Source organism: Acomys minous, assembly GCF_964271855.1.
Source record: "Acomys minous genome assembly, chromosome: 6".
NCBI lineage: Eukaryota > Metazoa > Chordata > Mammalia > Rodentia > Muridae > Acomys > Acomys minous.
In genome coordinates this window covers 92,808,128-92,826,343 of record NC_140487.1, presented here as the reverse complement: position 1 = coordinate 92,826,343, position 18,216 = coordinate 92,808,128, and the positions used below count along the sequence as shown (strand labels likewise).

Here is an 18,216-nt window from a genome sequence, read left to right as displayed (position 1 = left end):
GAAAGATGATAGGCGGTGTCTGGTAAACGCATTTTAAAATAGTTATCCAGCTGTTTCTTTAATTACTATGTAACAAGCCCATTCTGTGGAGCACTGACTTTATTCCCCTACATTTTACTGTTACGTTGTCTGTATCCAAGGCTGGCTTTATAGCCGGGACCGGAACGGTGAAATGGCTCTAACTCAGAAAGGCATACACTTGGTCTAATATGGCTTAACGGTCTGCTATTGCAATCTTAAAACTAATTAGTGTTTAAGGTTTGTACATTTACTTATTGAGCAGTCCGCAGCCCTCTGTTCTCTCTTTCCACCATGTGGGTTCATCCTTACTCCCGAGCCAGTCGCTAGCCCTTAGCCCACATTTTTATTTTGCAGTTGGATCTATAAATTATATGGCCGCCCTGATTGGACCTGAATAGTAGAAACACTCTCCAGGGGCGCAGCACTGTCTGTCCCTTCCCAAGTCAGGGTCTAGTGGCCGCACACAGCCGTGAAAAGGAGCCATGGTGTCACTGGTGCACGCCAGAAATCAAGATGAGGAACAAGGACCAAATATTCACAAGCATAGTTTGGCAGGCCACACAGCACATGCATACCGGCCACACCCTCTTCAGCGCCCACCTATTCCTCTGGCTGTTCATAAAATTCCGGAGTGGGAAAGCCGGTCTTTTCGCCTGGCAGTTTATTTTTGTTAGTGACAAGGAAGAGAAATAATTACCTCGGCCTGAGCATTATTTCAAAATCTAAATTCAGATCTTCCGCGATTGGAAACTGTCACACCTAAAATAAGACACCCCAGGAAGGTACAAGAAGTCTGCATGAACCCAGGCGAGCATCAGAGAGTGGGAAAACGTGGGTTGGCCTCTTCTTCCCAGGCAGGAGCTGCCCCTCCCCCACCGCAGCTACACTCTGGGCTCACTGGGGAGAGGGCTGGGTGATCCTCGCCAGCTCCCAGCTGGAGAAAGCCACCGGCTTGCCACCACCACGACCACCACATCCTCCACCCACCCACCCACCCACTACCCGCGCGGTAGCAAGAGCAGAGTGATGGAGGCCTCTTGGCTGGAGAATCGCTGGGCGCGGCCCTTGCACCTGGCTTTGGTGTTTTGTCTGGCTCTGGGACTGATGCAGGTCATCAAGCTCTACCTGCGGAGACAGCGGCTGCTGCGAGACCTGCGCCCCTTCCCGGGGCCGCCTGCCCACTGGCTCCTGGGACACCAGAAGGTAGATGGAGGGAGGGGCGCCGCAGGATGCTGCGGAGGAAGCCCCAAGCCTAGCGTCTGCTTCCTTCTCTCCCTTGGTGTTCTGGGTTATTCTTGAACCTCCCAGCCAAGGGGGCGGGCGGGGGGGGGGGGGAGGGCGCGGGGGAGGGGCGGGGCGGGGGCGGCGGCGCTCCTCTGAAATACTAGGGTCTCTCGCATCCCCTCAAGGAAGGGTCGCTAGAGAGGGGCGTTATTTGGAACGCCTGAATGTTATAAAAGAACGCTAGGTGTCAGCTCAGCCTCCAGTCGACTGGGGATGTCTTCGGCGTGTATTGTTTTAAACTCAGTATGCTGGTCTGAATCATACTTATAAGTTATAGAAAATGTGCAAAAGTGAACCCAATAGTTGGTACATTCTGACCAGAAATAAATAAATAAATAAATAAATAAATAAATAAATAAATGTTTTTTTAAGAGCCCTGTAAAGCCGGGAGCAGTCCCACCCCACTGCTCTGAGGACACTAATTAAGGAAGATTTGCTGAGTGAAAATCACTTGTTCTGTCTTACCTGTTTTCCAAATCCACTCCCAACCCAGACTCTTAAATTCTTTCAGACCATTGGAAGTAGCCGTTGTGTGCTAAGTCCTCAGGCTATGAAAAGAAAATGGGTCTTTGCCCTCGAAAGTCCCAAGTGAGATACAGACTTGAGCCGCAAAGAGAAAATAAAAATCCTGGGTAAGGAGGGATGACAGTGCCTCCTCCGAGGATGCCCAAGGGGCTGCACCAGCCCTTCAGGAATCGGTGGGCTGGCTTTGTTAAAGCTCCTCAGCTTCCCAGACTCTGGCATGAACGGCTAAATTTCCATTTATCCCAGGATACTTAATTGTTTCTTGGTTTTACCACCAAAAGCCCTGCATCCTGGAAACCCTTCTATCCCAAACAAGCTGGAAAATTTAACCATCCTATTGTCCAAAAGGCAGCTTGCTTACCCCATGCATGATAAGAGATCAAGATGGAAAGTCAAGAAGGAGGCAGTTGAAACTTTTCTGCCATCTTGAAGCACTGTGAGAGAGGACAGCACAGAGGTGGGATCTTGGGGGCCATCTTGTTGGTGGGTACCACCGCACATTTAGCTTTGTGTTTCCCATGATACAGGCTGTCTTCAAATGTCACATGGTTTGAGGCTGTAGTTTCTTATCCTATGAGGCACTACAGAGGTTTGGAAGTCTTCTGTACTCACAGAGAACTTTCCTAAAGAGCGATATGTTAGAACCACTGTTGGAGGAACAGAACCATCAGTATCTACATTTCTCCTTATAGTTATACGAAGAAGAAATTTCCGTTTTTCTACTTGGGAGGATTCTCAATGACTTGGCATTCTGGGAGTAAGAAGGCAGGAAGATAGGACATCTGGTTTGTTTTGTTTTGTTTTGTTGGCTTTTTTGAGACAGAGTTTCTCTGTGTAGCCTTGACTATCCTGGACTTGCTTTGTAGACCAGGCTGGCCTCGAACTCACAGTGATCTGCCTGCCTCTGCCTCCCAAGTTCTGGGGTTAAAGCCATGTGCCACCACACCCAACCGACATCTGACTTGTTAGACAGTCTTTCCCTAGGCTCTTGTTGTAGCTCATTGTCTTGCTTTTAACTTCCGCAAGGCCTCGTGTCTTAAAACCTCAAAGTTTCTCTGGCTCGGTTTGTGTCAAAAAGCAAAACTCTTCTCCCTAAGTTCCTTGAGGCAGCTGAAGTGAACACTGCTTGAGGGAAGAGAAAGCTGAGGTACAGCTAGGTCTCTTTCCATAACCCACCTCTTCTTTATGCTAATGCTTTACGTTTAACTTTTTTCACTCAACCTAATTCACTTTCCCTAACCTTCTCAGTCCTCAACTTCTATTACTCTGTTTCTTGTTAGAGTTCATTTTCAACTCCATGCTTTCTAGAACTTAATTAAGAAGAAGTTCTCAAGTGAAAGCTGGAAAACCCTGAAAATTGTCCCACAGATCTTTTCTACCAACTACTGAGAATGAACCGTTAAAGAGGTGATTCTCCCAAAAGGCAAAGAAACAGCTTATCTCTATTCTGTTTTTACTCTCAATAAAAATCTTCAAGAAATCACAAGTTGTATTGCCATAAACCTTCTAAACACTTACCCTTGATTTCTGTGACTGTCTCATTGAACACTGCCTGTGGGGCCTTGCATAATGTTATGGTTTAGGTCTGCTGCTTGGATTATGAATTTTTGGGGTTTTTATTCTATCATCTGTTTTTGCTTTAGTTCAAGTTATTATATAGTTGCATACACACTATTAACTGTTCTGCCTTTTAGTAGGCTAATTTGTTATTATGAAATGTCTCTTTTATTAAATGAGAATCTTTGCCTTAAAGCCTACTTTATCTCACATTAGTGAAGTTACACTAGCTTTCCTTGGTAATATCAATGTTAGAATTTTCCAGCCATATGGGGACTTTTAAAATTTTTCTTCTATCAACACATATATAGTTTTCTATGCACTCTGACAATATTTGTCTTTTGGTTGAAAACCTTAGTTCACTGCAATGTAACATATAATTGGTTTGTTCGAGAGTTAAACTTACTTAATGTTAACTGAAAACCTGTCAGACACTTAGTGAAATGAGGCATTAAGTTCCTCTGTGACCACTCCAGAGTCAACAAGAACCTTCTCGGCTTCATGAGGTTTGGATAGGAAATGTCTCTGTAGGATCACGTGTCTAAACACCTAATACCCAACCAGTGGCAGTTTGGAGAGGTTGGCATGGTGACATAAGTCACCAGAGGAGAGCCTTGGAGACATCTAGCCCAGGCTTGCTCCCAGTCCTATTGTCTGCCCTGTGGCTCACCATGATTTAAACAACCCATATGCTCCTGCTGTCAAACAGAGAGGTGTATCCCATGTCTTCCCTGCTGTATGAGCTGTATCCCCTGAAACTGCGGACCAAAATTGATTCCCCTCTTAAGTTGCTCCTGAATAGTCATCACCTAGTATGTCACAGGCCCGCCATAAGTGCTCGCTGCTTGTGAATAAATAAATATATTTACATGGTTAGAAAACCTCATAGTGGCTTCATGATGAGGGCATCAGCATCGTTTCAGGACCTAGGTCTCAGGATCTTAACCCTTTAGTGGACCTAAATATCCAGAGACCAGCTCACAGATGAGAGCGGTTGACTGACAACACACAGATTTGGAACGCTGTTTTCTACCTCTTCTGAGGATTAGAACAATCACACGGCAACTGGTGTGACATCACACAAGGAAGAATTCCAATATCCTTAGATTTCCTCCAAGGTGGAAACCCCCGTGATTGTGCTCAAATGTGTACAGGAATCCCAAACACACACACACACACACACACACACACACACACACACACACACACACATGTACCATAAGTATATGCAAGGAAATCTTATTTTCAGTAATTTATAGGAACTACTTAAGCCACTAGCTCTCTTATCCTAAAAGTGAAAGGTTGGGGTGAGGGAGATGGCTCAATGGCTAAAGCGCTTTCCTTGAAAGCAAGAGGATTAGAATCCAGATGCTCAGAAGCTACGTAGATGCCAGGCAGGCAGTGAGCTCTGGGTTTTGTTTAGAGACCTTCTTCCCTCAACAAATAAGAATGAAGGGGATGGAGTGATAGCTGCACAATTTAGAGCTCTTGTTGCTCTTGCAGAGGACCCAGGTTCAATTCCCAGTACCCACATGGTGGCTCACAGCCATCTGTAATTCAAATTCCAGGAGTCTCAATATTCTCTTTTGGCCTCTGCAGGCACCGGGCATGTATGTGGTACACATACATGCATGCAGACAAAACAGGTATGCACACAAATAAATCTTTAAAAAGAAACTAAAGAATAAAAAGAAAGAGTGATTGAGTCACAGCATCAGCCTCAGGCCTCCTCATGCATAGGCACACATATGTATGTGCACCTCCATACACATTCAAACATGCATGTACACGTGCATACATATCACACATAAAGAGATATATGAAAAAGAAAAGAGAAAGAAGCAACGGTCCCTCTCTGGCAATGTGTTCGCACTTTGCATTATAAATGTTGGAAGCGGACTGTGTATGAGAGCTCACACGTATAACCCTGCACTCAAAAGCCTGAAGCCAAGAAGGTTCTTGTTGACTCTGGAGTGGTCATAGGGAACTTAATGCTTCATTTCACTAAGTGTGATTTCTTTCTTTTTTTTTTTAATTTTTATTTTTAAATTTTTGTTCACTCCTCCCAATCGTAGCCCTCTCCCTCACTTCCTCCTGGATCCACCTTTCCCCCTCGCCATCCCCTCTATGACCCTTTCCTAGTCTTCAGAGAAGTAGAGACCTTCTCCCCTACCAACTGACCCCAGCCTATCAAGTCTCATCAGGGCTGCCTGCATCTTCTTCCTCTGTGGCCTGGCAAGGCCACGCCTCCGGGGGGGGGGGGAAGTCATCAAAGTGCAGGCAACAGAGTCCATGGCAGGGACTGGTGTGATTTCAAGGCCAGCCTGGGCTACATCATGAGACTCTATCTCCAAAATAGGAAATGCAATAAGTCCCGGAAGCTGAGAGTTTGTCTATATGTTTGCTTCTAATTCCAGGAGCCTATAGAAATGAGCACTCAGCTATTACGGGGAAGGAACTGGACGTATTCGTAGAAGGAGTTGGCAGGCTTGTGGAGGGATGTCTGTTGTTAAGTCGTGGGAAAGAGTCAAAGATCAGTAGTAGTTGGAGACAAGAAAGGGGAGAAGGAACGATGCGCTAGACGATGGCCCTGTTCAGTTTGCCAACAGAAAGCTTTGAGTAGCTTGCAGCATAGGAAAACAAACTCTGCAGCCACACAGCCCTACCTCTTCTCTAGCCCTGTGATGGCCTCAGATGGAAGAGTGAGACTTACCTCACCTCACCCTCTGCCGGGAAGAGCTAAGGATGTGTCGCTCAACAAGGATTTACTCCGATGGCGAAACATGTATTTATACCGGAGAAACAAACACACAAGCCTTGTCTAGGACATTATCCCCAACTTAGCCACCTAAGAGAAAGAATGTTTCCCTTTTTTCAGAAAGGAGCCAGATCCCGGGGGGGCTGGAGAGATGGCTCAGGGGTTAAGAGCACTGTCTGCTCTTCCAGAGGTCCTGAGTTCAATTCCCAGCAACCGTGTGGTCATCTATGGTGATATCTGGTGCCCTCTTCTGGTGGATAGGCATACATGCAGGATATTGTATACATAATAAATAAATCTTTAAAAATAAAAAAAATAAAAATAAAAAAAAGGATTCAGGTCCCTCTGCTATGTAGAGCCCTGAAATCACCCTGTGTCTGTAAGACAAGGCCAGCCCGACTGACTCTTTAATGTCCCACTCTTTTTCACTGTAGTTTCTTCAGGAGGATAATATGGAGACGCTTGATGAGGTTGTCAGAAAGTACCCTTGTGCCTTCCCCTGCTGGGTAGGGCCCTTTCAGGCATTTTTCTACATCTATGATCCGGACTATGCAAAGATATTCCTGAGCAGAACAGGTAAGAGATGGGACAAAACTCAGAATCCTAAGCCTGCTAGGTAGGAGTGAGTTGCCCAACCTGAAACAAAGATTCGCCCTGGGACTGGGAGAGATCCTGAGAAAGTATGGAGAGGGGACAGGTCTGCCCCGGTAACGGGGTTCCCCATCTGCTCCCCAGTTCCTTGTCTTGTTTTGGCTCCAGGGCTCCATAAGTCTCAGCTGCCACCACCAGCCTGGCCAGGGGCTTTCTTTGCCTCCTTGGCGTTAGGACTTTTGAGTCAATAGCTTCCTACGTGCACTGCATCATGAGCACGTCTCCAGGGGAGGTCTCCAGGGGAGGTCAGAAACCGGCTTCTGTGGGTCTGAACAGAAGCGAAGATGGTCGAGCAATCATTCACTTACAGCCCAGACTCTTGGTAGCAGTCCTAATTATTCGGTTCCTTTGGAGAGCATGGCTCACTCCCCCAGCCCACTTACCCACCCATGCAATCCCTTGGCATGATTCCTCTTATGGATTTTCTCATAGCACAAAACTAGAGTGGCCGGTTTGAGCTCTGCCAGCTTCGTGAGTGTCTTGCAGTCTAACCTTTCCCGTGTTGCGAATTCCTCACTCTTAACAAAACCTAAGCAAAACAAAACTTCCTCTGAGCATCTCTGTGTTCCTCTGTCCCCCCTGATCTGTCTAGAGTTCACCTCCTCAGAACCGGAGTGGTAAAATATATTTACATTAGAGTCACAAGAACGTCAGAGAGGCCTTTGTACCTCAGCGTCTGATGTTTTCCAACAAGCATACGTGCCCCAACACTCATTCTGGAAACTTGTCCCTCCTCACGTGAACCAGGAATGCTGAGGGGGATACATGAAGAAAGAATATGAGCTTAGGTCCCGGGACTTGTTCTTGCCTGGAACTGAATCAAGACCTGGGTTTTCCCAGCCTCCGAGGCTGTAGAAAGTGAGCTGGGATTCCCTCCTGCCCACCGTGTGCGCTGAGTGCAGGCAAACGAAGGAAGCCTTCCCCGGTTTAATATAGTCATGAGTGTTTTCCCTAACGCTGCCTTTCGTTTCCTCTGCTTGGTTCTGCAGACCCGAAGACCCAGTATCTGCACCAGTTCATGACTCCGTGCATCGGTACGTGTGTGCCACCCGCTCTCACTCCAAGCCACTTCCCCATAGCAGAGCATCCCACGGAGACTCGAATCTGGGCCTTCAGACACACATGGCGTGAATGCGGAGTGGGAACCATCTGGGAGAAGGAAGAGAGCATTCCAGAGGGAGGCAGGGGACCCAAGGGACATGGGGGTGGCAGCAGAGGGAGGAGACCAATGAAAACAAACAAACAAACAAAAACCCGTGACGACAGGTAATTAAGAAAATGCCATGATGCAAAACAGGGTTTTATATTATTCTCACCTAAATATATAATTTTTAAAGTTTGAAAGTGGAATCTGCAGACCTGGGCTCAACTCCCATTACCCACGAGTGACATGGTAGTCCCAGCACTGGGAAGGCAGGAGCAGGCAGGTCTCTGGGCTGCCCAGCAGGCCGAACCTATCGGTGAGTTCCAAGCTGGTGAGAGACCCTATCTCAATTTAATGAAACAAAACAAACAAGGAAACAAACAGTGGAAGACACATGAACACATGACGTTTCTAAAGAGTAAGGTCTATGAGGAGAGTTATCTAGAAGAGGGTCAAAGGGGAAGTCAAAGGTCAACCCAACAGCAGTTCACAGAAAGCACCCTCGTCTGTTTCTCTCCTCAAAGTCCCTTTTTTAGGACAGCATGTGTGCGATTTCTTCAAAATCTTAGCTTCGCTAAGGGAGGATTTAATCCTTTCTTCTCTCTTGTTTTCTTATATTTTCCTTTCTTTGTTTTTGTTTGTATCTCAGTAAGGTCTTTCTCTGACGTGCAGTTTGGCTTTATCCTGTGAGCAGATAAATTAAGCTGCTTTCTCATACCATTAGTGTTTATTTTAGACCAGGAAGAGGTTAAATGAAAGCATCTAGACTTTGGATTCACAGCCCCTTAGATTCTCATGCTGCTGTTCACTCTGATAGACTGCCTGAGCGTGATCTTAGAGGCGCACTTTAGTCTCTCTATGACTCATTTTCCTCCTCTTTGAGATGAGCATGAGACAGGTTGGAGAGATGGCTCAGAGGTTAAGAGCACTGACTGCTCTTCCAGAGGTTCCCGAGTTCAATTCCCAGCACCCACACGGTGGCTCACAACCATCTATAATGAGATCTGATGCCTTCTTCTGGCCTGCAGGTGTACATGCAAATAGAGCTCTCATACATGAAATAAATCTTTTAAAAAAATCAAACAAAGAAAGAAAGAAAGAAAGAAAGGAGTGTGATAGCGTGACTGAGAGTCAGTGCTGTGGCTGCTGACAGAGGTGAGCGTTGTATTCCCAGCACTTTAAAAGCCAGCATTCAAACCAAGCCTCACAAATCTGGCATTTTGTAAACACTCAAGAAGGGACGTCATTCACAAAATCCCAGCACTGAGAAAGGGAAATGAACACAGTCCCACCACTAACCAAGAAGTTATTTGCAATGAGTACCTGCTGGGAAAGGGAAAGTCAGTTTTCCCAGATGGAGTATCGCTGTGTATATTAACCACATTTCAGGCCAGGCCTGTGCCTGGGAGGAGCTGGCCAACAAAATATAGACTTCATGGTTTATTGTGCACTTTGTTTCAGTTTGGTTTTGTCTTATTTATTTTATTTTGTTTGTTAGTCTGTTTTGATTTTTCTTGTTTTGTTTTTCTCTTTCGGGAGAAAGTGGAAAAGCATGAAGTTGAGCTGGCAAAGAGGCGGAAAGGATCTGGATGAAGTCTGGGGAAGCAAAAGCATATGATCAAATATATTGTATGAAAAAATATTTAAAAATTTAAAGGGTGTTATTCAAACTTAGTCCTTCAAAATATGTTTTAAGATTTATTTTATTTTTACTTGTATATATGCTTATGTATCCGTGTGTCTGTGCACATGTGTGTAGTTTCCCATGGATGCCAGAAAGGGGGCTTGGATTTCCGGATCTGTAGTTACAGATGGTTTATGAACCACTCAGTGTGGGTGCTGGCAGCTGAACGTCCATTCTTGGCAAGAACAGCAAATATTCTAAACCACTGAGCTATCTCTCCAGCCTCTGAAAGCCAAACCTTAATGGCAGCACACTTTTGGCAATAGAAGATTGTGAAGTACCAGCCTAGATAAGGATTTTCACAAACCAGTGCTTGAGGTGAGGGTACCTGGGATCAGATGGACACCTTGCCTTCTTTCTGACGAGTCTGAGTTCACAGTAATGTTACAGACGGGTCTATAGCCAAGAGGAGATGAGTAATGTTTCTGCCATGAGTTACGGAGGTACCGAGCTGAGTGCCTTGTGTATGTGTGTGCCCTCGTGAATGCACAACACAGATTACCACGGTCCATTGTTCAGAAACTATGCCCCATCGGGTGTCAAAGCCTTTCAGGCCTTGGAACACTTTCTCACAGTGTTAAACATCTTCACCTCAGGTGTGGGCGTCGGGGCTCATCATGGTCCTCATCTGTCAGCTCCTTGCTGGTCACTACTACTTCATGGCTACTTGTAAGTCAGCCACATCAGGCTATGTTCTCTCCTTGCTTAATTAAATGCATGAGGTTTTGCACTTTTTCATTTTCAAGGCAGAGGACTCCTGAACCTAGAAGGACCCAGGTGGTTCCAACACCGCTGCCTCCTGTCCCCTGCATTCCATCATGACATCCTGACGCCATGTGTGGATGTGATGGCCCAGTCTGTGAACGTGATGCTGGTAAGTGAAACACTAGATTAGACATTCATGTAGTGGACTGAGGGGGGAAAATCTGATTTTAAAAGCTGATTTAAAGAAATTAATCAGAATACAAGTGCCCACTGAATAGTGATGGCCATGTAAGCCTTTAGTGAATTATCTGAGTGATTTAAAAGGGAAGAGCTGGTGGTCCTCTGTCTTAGATTGTCTTGCATTCTATGGTGGTAAAACACAGATAGCAGGTGCTGTGGGAAGGAAGCCACGAGCAGCTAACCGGCTTCAGACTTCAGAGGTGATCCAGATTGGCCAGGAATATAAGCTGATTTGCACATGTCAGTATTAAGAACATGACACCCCTAGGCGGAGTGGGGTGAGCCAAAGGCTGAAGTGGTCTTGGTATGAGCGAGAAGGACCCAGCAAAGCATCGGTGCCCCTCGTAGGTGGTGGGGGATCTTTCTGTGAGTGGCACCTCCTAAAGAGGCGGGGCACTGCTGTGGAGGAGGGGCATCCTTGTTGGGTAGCTTCTGATGTAAAGATGAGTTGTAGAGGTTTTCACAGTTTTAATGTATTTATCTTAAAAACAGACAATTTTTTAAAAAAATTTAAAAAGCAAACAAATAATTAACACAGTTTCTTCATAAACTTCAAATGCCACAAAGCCAAATTTCCCTCCGTACATGCAAGTTCATACTCTATTCCCCAAAAAACAGTTGTTACCACCTTGTGGCTGAGCATTCAGCCAAACTTCTACAGGAATCTGAGTAGGAGCCCTTCAAGGCAAAGACTGGGAGAGCACCAGGCTCAAGGAAGGTGGCGAGGGGACGGGGCTGGGGCGGGGGAGTGGTATCGCCCTCAGTGCTGCTCAGTGTCCAGCACAGCTCAGCTTCACCAGTGACCATTTCAGCTGCTCTGTTTCTCACAGCCATTTGTGTCCTCTGTCTCTCTCTCTCTCTCTCTCTCTCTCTCTCTCTCTCTCTCTCTCTCTCTCTCTCTCTCTCTCTCTCTCTCCAAAATAAGCAACAACAAAAAAGCAAAAATTAGATTAAAAATTAAAGAGTTATATTGCAATTAAATTCCCTAAAGTTAAGAGTTTGTATCACAACCTTTCATGTCTTGCTCCTAACTTCTGTCTCTTGAGAGTTCTTAACCAACCTAATGTCGGTAAATGTAGTCAAGGTGAAATAATCTCTGTATAAATTAGAGAATGTTGGACGTTTCAGGGGCCATTTTATAATACAGGTTAGGTGAATTTTCTGTAGATTACACTATTACTTAAAATGTTTATTATATTTATTTATCAATTGTGCTGCCCAGGTGAGGTGCAGGGCCTACTCTCCCAGGTGCTGCAGCTGGGGAGGGGCAGGGACAGCTTTTCCATGCCATATCCCATCCTCAGCTCCTGCAACCAGGGGCTGGTCTACTGTGGTTTCTGGGTGATATGTGGGGTCTGCTCTCCCAAGTGCTGCAGCTGGCTAGGGCAGGGTCAGCTCTCATGCCCCAAGAGCCAGCTCTCCCACCATGTGCAGGTGAGGGTGTGGCCAGTGCTGCACAGCCCTCAGGCATCAACATTTCCCTGGGTGGCAGCTCAGACCAGGGATGTCTGCCTGGCCTTTGGTGGTAACAGACCTCTGCTGCTGCAGGACCATGGACGCAGATCTGGCCTCAGTGGCAGCCCAGGCCAGGACTGTCCCATGGGCCGAGGTGGGAGCACCGGCTACTCACATCAAGCTGTTCCTCACTAGCCTGGAGTCTCCAGGTCTGACTCTCTTTACTGTGCCCACATTCTTCTGTTTCTCTTTCTCTTCCATTTCTCCACCACTTACTTGCTCCTCTTAGTGCTGCCCAGGGTCTCTGAGTGTCTGAGGTCATCTCCGGAGTGCTCTGCTCCGCCCATGCAGTGTGCTGGACTGGTGAGCATCTCAGGCTAGCTCCTTGTCCGGGACCAATGGTGCAGGACTTGGGCTTGCTCCTTGCTCAGGAAGGCCTGCCCATGTAGCCCCATGTGGCCCCATGTGGAGAGGCTAGGGGTGTGGGTGATGGGGGGGGAAGGTATCTGGGCTTACTGCAGCCCTAGCCGAGGTCTCAAGCTGGTTTCTTCTAGTCTCTGGCTCCCTCCTGCCAGGCCCCATGGCCTTAGGAAGGGTTTGTCTGTCTCCACTTGCTCCCCACCGTGGGAGCCAGTCTAGGCCTGCACAGTGGTGCTGGGCTGGTGGTCGTGTCTGGTGCACAGTTTGCAGGCAATGTTAGGCTACTAATCACTCAGATGTTCACAGGCCAGAACACTGAGCTTAGACACAGACTCTCTCCTCTCTGCCACCTACTGACACACAAGTGATGCAGCTTGCAAGGTCTCTGCTGCATTTCTAAGGCTTCCAGAGCAGCTCAGAGGCCTGTCCTCCTCTCATTTCCTCCAAAGCTACCAGCTTAGGCTCATCAGTGCTCCTCAAACGCCTGAGCCGAAACATCACACTGAATTCTAGTAATAGGTACAATAACATACGCTCATCAAAAAACTAATTCTTTAGAAAGGTTAGCCAATTTAGCTGCAAGCCATCTGACCAAATAATAGACTCTTACGTGAAAGGCTCTCAAATTCTGCTTTTTATTCGGTCTCCAAGGGTTCAGGATCTCAGCATCCAGCAACTAAGTTGACACCCGTAGGAGGAGCACAACAAACAGAAATTGAACTAAATTTAAACGTTTCCATTTATTTGCATTTTTACACACAAAAAAGTGCTCGCTGTGGTGAGTACTTTTATCACCGGGGTGTGGCCACTTTCCGACAGGTTAGCCAACTGACACCACATTTCAGGCTGTGTGAGTAGGTAAGCATCTTTCTGTGGGGAGGCGAGAGGCAGCTCCCTGCAGCAACTCCTACAGATCTCCTTCTGCTCTCAACGATTGAATCAGAAATTTTATTTTTTTTATTTGAAAGTTTTAAGTTAAATATAGTTATCCCCTCTTCTCTTCCCACCAACTCCTTTTACATCCCACCTTGTTTCCTCTCAATTTTATGACTTATTTTTCTTTATTAATTGTTGTTACATGTATATATATAAATGTACAAATATTAAATACAATCATTTAGTGGTGTGTGTGTGTGTGTGTGTGTGTGTGTGCGTGTGTGTGTGTGTGTTTGTGTGTGTGTGTGTGTGTTTGTGTGTGTGTGTGTGTTTGTATGTGTTTGTGTGTGTGTGTGTGTGTTTGTGTGTGTGTGTGTGTTTGTGTGTGTTTGTGTGTGTGTGTGTGTGTGTGTGTTTGTGTGTGTGTGTGTGTGTGTGTTTGTGTGTGTGTGTGTGTGTTTGTGTGTGTGTGTTTGTGTGTATGTGTGTTTGTGTGTGTGTGTGTTTGTGTGTGTGTGTGTGTTTGTGTGTGTTTGTGTGTGTGTGTGTGTGTGTGTTTGTGTGTGTGTGTGTGTGTGTGTTTGTGTGTGTGTGTGTGTGTTTGTGTGTGTGTGTTTGTGTGTATGTGTGTTTGTGTGTGTGTGTGTGTGTTTGTGTGTGTGTGTGTGTGTGTGTTTGTGTGTGTGTGTTTGTGTGTATGTGTGTTTGTGTGTGTGTGTGTGTGTTTGTGTGTGTGTGTGTGTTTGTGTGTGTGTGTGTGTGTGTTTGTGTGTGTGTGTTTGTGTGTGTGTGTGTTTGTGTGTGTTTGTGTGTGTGTGTGTGTGTGTGTTTGTGTGTGTGTGTGTGTTTGTGTGTGTGTGTGTTTGTGTGTGTGTGTGTGTTTGTGTGTGTTTGTGTGTGTGTGTGTGTGTGTTTGTGTGTGTTTGTGTGTGTGTGTGTGTGTGTTTGTGTGTGTGTGTGTGTTTGTGTGTGTGTGTGTGTGTTTGTGTGTGTGTGTGTTTGTGTGTGTGTGTGTGTTTGTGTGTGTTTGTGTGTGTGTGTGTGTGTGTGTTTGTGTGTGTGTGTGTGTGTTTGTGTGTGTGTGTGTGTGTGTGTGCGTGTGTGTGTGTGTGTGTTTGTGTGTGTGTGTGTGTGTGTGTGTTTGTGTGTGTTTGTGTGTGTGTGTGTGTGTGTGTGTGTGTGTGCGTGTGTGTGTGTGTATTCAGGGCTGACCAGTGGCACTGAATAACCATTTAGGGGGTCTCGCCATTCTCCCCCTCTCCTCAATCACTAATTGCCTAGAGCTCCTCGTCTACGATTGGGGCCCAGGATTTCCCCCTTTCTACGTTAGCATGTCTACTGGTATTATCAATTGCTGAATCTAAAATGTTTTTGAAAAATGCTTTGAATTTATTTTAAGTGGTTGAGAGTAGCGATGGGGTACCTAGCGAGTTGGGGGTGAAAGGTGGAGGAAACCCTGGGGAGACGCCATGTGTGGAACTCTATACTGTTTGGCACAGAGCCGAGACAATCACTGAAGGACCATTTGCCTGATGTGAAGTGTGTGCGTCACGCTCTTTCTCGCTTGCTTGGTGTGTGTTTCCCACCCTCGTGTCCTGAATAAACACAAGAGTTATTCACTCCTGGCCTTCAGTTCCTGTAAGGTCAGGCCTTTGTCCCTGAGATGATAAGGGAAGGGTTGGGGGAAAACAGGCAAATAAAGGCCATTTGATGATGGTGACGATATTGATCTTGGCTTCCCCTGGCAGGATAAGTGGGAGAAGATGTGGACCGCTCAGGAAACAACCATAGAGGTCTTTGAACACATCAACTTGATGGCCCTGGACATAATCATGAAATGTGCTTTTGGCCAGGAGACCAACTGCCAGATAAACAGGTTAGTGAGGGGACAGTAAACAAATTCACTGTGACCTCAGTCAACTATTAACCCATTGTTCCAACTGTTTCTCCTAGCACCTATGAGCCCTATGTGAAGGCAACATTTGAACTTGACGAAATCATTTCTTCTCGCTTGCACAATTTCTGGCATCATCATGACATAATTTTCAAGTTCAGCCCTAAGGGCCACTCCTTCCAGGAGTTGGGCAAAGTGATACATCAGTGCACAGGTAAGAACGCAGGCCTTTCTTGCATGTGGGTTACCCAAGTCTACGCACCATCATGCCTGTCATCTGTGTAGAAGCATAAGCCCCACAGTAAGCAAGAAAAGAATTCTTTTTCTTATTGGAGCCTTAATATTGTCACTGCTCAAATAATTATAATTTCAGCCTTTTAAATTAAGGTTACTTGCCGGGCGGTGGTGGCGCACGCCTTTAATCCCAGCACTCGGGAGGCAGAGGCAGGCGGATTGCTGTGAGTTCGAGGCCAGCCTGGTCTACAAAGTGAGTCCAGGACAGCCAAGGCTACACAGAGAAACCCTATCTCAAAAACAAATTAAGTTTACTCCCTCATTATCATGTACTATACAGATTTATTATATGCAGTTATTCCTAATGCATCTATAACAAGGAGCATTTAAGATTTCAAGATGTGCATGGCATGAGGCTTTCTTGTGCAGTAAATTACATAACAACTACATGCTAAAATGCTTGCACAGCATGGACATGGAGGAAAATGTAGATGGGAGTATGTGTCCAAAAGACACCCAAAAGCTGGGTACGGTGCACGTCTTTAATCCCAGCACTCAGGAGGCTGAGGCAGGCCGTCACTGTGAGTTCAAGGCTAACCTGGTCTACACATGAGTTCCAGGACAGCCTGGAATTTTTGTCATGTGAATGTTGGGAATTGAATCTGGGTCCTCCAGAGAAGTAGGCAGTGCTCTGAACTACTGAGCTATTGGTCCATCTCCAGTAGTAACCTTGCTCACACCTTCATACAAGTACACGTTGATCATCTTCATTCCCGCATTGCCTTCTCGTGTCCCCTCCCTCTCTTGCTGAACCCCCTTTTTCCAGCTCCTGTCCCTCCTACCTTCATGTCTTTTTTTTTTTTTTTTTTGTAACTTGCTGAGCTTGATGAGTTTTGCTTCCATAAGCGCGGATGAGAAGCTACACTCATGACATACAGAAAACCTTTCTGAAAATCAAAACATACTAGTCTGCTTACTTCTATCCAAGTTCACTTAAAATTTATATGGAATGATGATTCAAATAAAACTGACCCCAATTAAAAGAGAAAACAAAGTAGTTTCTGTAGAAGGTAGCTGTGCGTAGTCTGTCCCATGTCCTGTTTTAGTCTGTTCGCTTACTCCCCTTCCACCCCTTTAGTTATACATGTTGGGGGCTTTCTCTGCTGGCTATTTATTTCATTGGGTAATTTCCATGAAAACAAGATTTCAGACTAAAGGAGGAAAACAGTGATTGGCCACTTGCATCTAACTTTGCAACCATGTTGGTCATTTTGTTTGTTTACTGAGAGAAACTAATTTTTGGTGTCTTCTATTTGAAATTTTTGTTAAAGGTTGTCTGTTGACGGAAAAGAAACCCTTTGTACAAGTTTAGTGTGTTTGGATGTACTATACCCACTCCGCCCTCCAAAAGCAGGCAATTCATGACACCCTGTGTGGGCTCTACCTTGCTTTATGATGCATCTGCCTTTGACTACCCTAGCTGTCCCTTCAGTAACTAACACCTCTATTCTACGCAGAAAAGATAATCCAGGACAGAAAGAAAATCCGCAAGGATGGAGTAAAACAGGATGACACTCAAAAGTCTCAAGATTTTCTGGATATCGTACTTTCTGCCCAGGTAAATAAATGCACCAAAAGTCTAGACCTGCTCAAACGGCTGCTAACCACGTGGGAAGGTGGATGAGAAAGTGGAGTCAGGGCAGGAAGACAGATGCAACCTCTTCAGCCAAATCCAAGCAGTGCACGGCTGTGAGCGCTTGGCTCTTGGTGGAAAGACTGAGAGCTGCAACTCACTAGGAGTGGGCGAACACGACGTTACCTGTTTGCCGTGCAGATAGCTCCATACAGATGGAACTCTAAGCTCCATACAGAGAGCTGGAGCTTAGAAACCTGCAGAGGAGTTAGAAGCACAAACAAGCACTTTATAAGGAAATGTTGAGAAATTAAGTACATCCGAAAGAGTAAAGAAATTTTCCAAGTGCTTAAGCAAAAGCTAATTTTGGTTCTCCTTTGTGCTCTGGGAAAAGTGGGATTTGTAGCATGAATTTGGGCAGACTAAACTAAAACTGAAACCTTTCTTTGAAACACTAGTATTTCTGTAGAATATCATTTTGATGGTGTCTCCAAACATCTGTGAAACAATGTTTCATTCAGCTATCTTTGCCACGTGCTATAGGCTGAAGATGAGAGAGCCTTCTCAGATGCTGACCTGCGGTCTGAGGTGAACACTTTCATGTGGTCTGGACACGATGCCTCTGCAGCCAGCATCTCCTGGCTCCTCTACTGCCTGGCTCTGAACCCTGAGCATCAAGACAGATGCAGGACAGAGATCAGGAGCATCCTGAGAGACGGGTCTTCCATCACCTGGTAAGATCTGCTGCCCTAAGTACAACATCTTAGCTCTCTTCTTGGGATTTTGCTCATCTCTTACCCTGATGCCTTAGTGACTACAGTGTCCCAGGGTATGTGTGCACCAAAACAGAGGAAGAAGACCACTTGTCTCTTCTTCCTAAAATGAGCCTGAGTAAAGCCTGTCTTCTGCAAAAGACTTTCAGTATCCATAAAACATCCATCACTATCTTTTTCTATACAATTTGCATTTGTTTCTTTCACCCAAGCTGTGGTACGTTTGAAGTGAGGAATTGGCCTGAGGCATGCGTGTGGGGCTTCAAAGGCAAGACTCCACAGGGACTCCCTGTTGAGAAGATTGAAGAAGTAACTGCATCATTAAGGCCAATGTAGATACCCTAGGCCATCCCCAGGTCACT

General features: G+C 45.9%; 1 protein-coding gene across 3 annotated transcripts in view; it reads left to right on the top strand.

Annotated features, from left to right (window-relative positions):
* The first annotated feature begins 664 nt into the window (after positions 1–664).
* Positions 665–18,216, top strand: part of CYP4X1 (cytochrome P450 family 4 subfamily X member 1) — a 28,660-nt gene continuing 11,108 nt past the window's right edge. For all 3 annotated transcript variants that reach the window (XM_084786592.1, XM_084786594.1, XM_084786593.1), the window contains exons 1-8: positions 665–1,224; positions 6,580–6,721; positions 7,786–7,830; positions 10,371–10,498; positions 15,069–15,196; positions 15,274–15,428; positions 16,966–17,066; positions 17,625–17,815. In XM_084786592.1, coding sequence (XP_084642718.1) covers positions 1,048–1,224; positions 6,580–6,721; positions 7,786–7,830; positions 10,371–10,498; positions 15,069–15,196; positions 15,274–15,428; positions 16,966–17,066; positions 17,625–17,815 — 1,067 coding nt within the window. In that variant the 5' untranslated portion in view covers positions 665–1,047. The remainder of the gene's footprint in view (positions 1,225–6,579; positions 6,722–7,785; positions 7,831–10,370; positions 10,499–15,068; positions 15,197–15,273; positions 15,429–16,965; positions 17,067–17,624; positions 17,816–18,216) is intronic.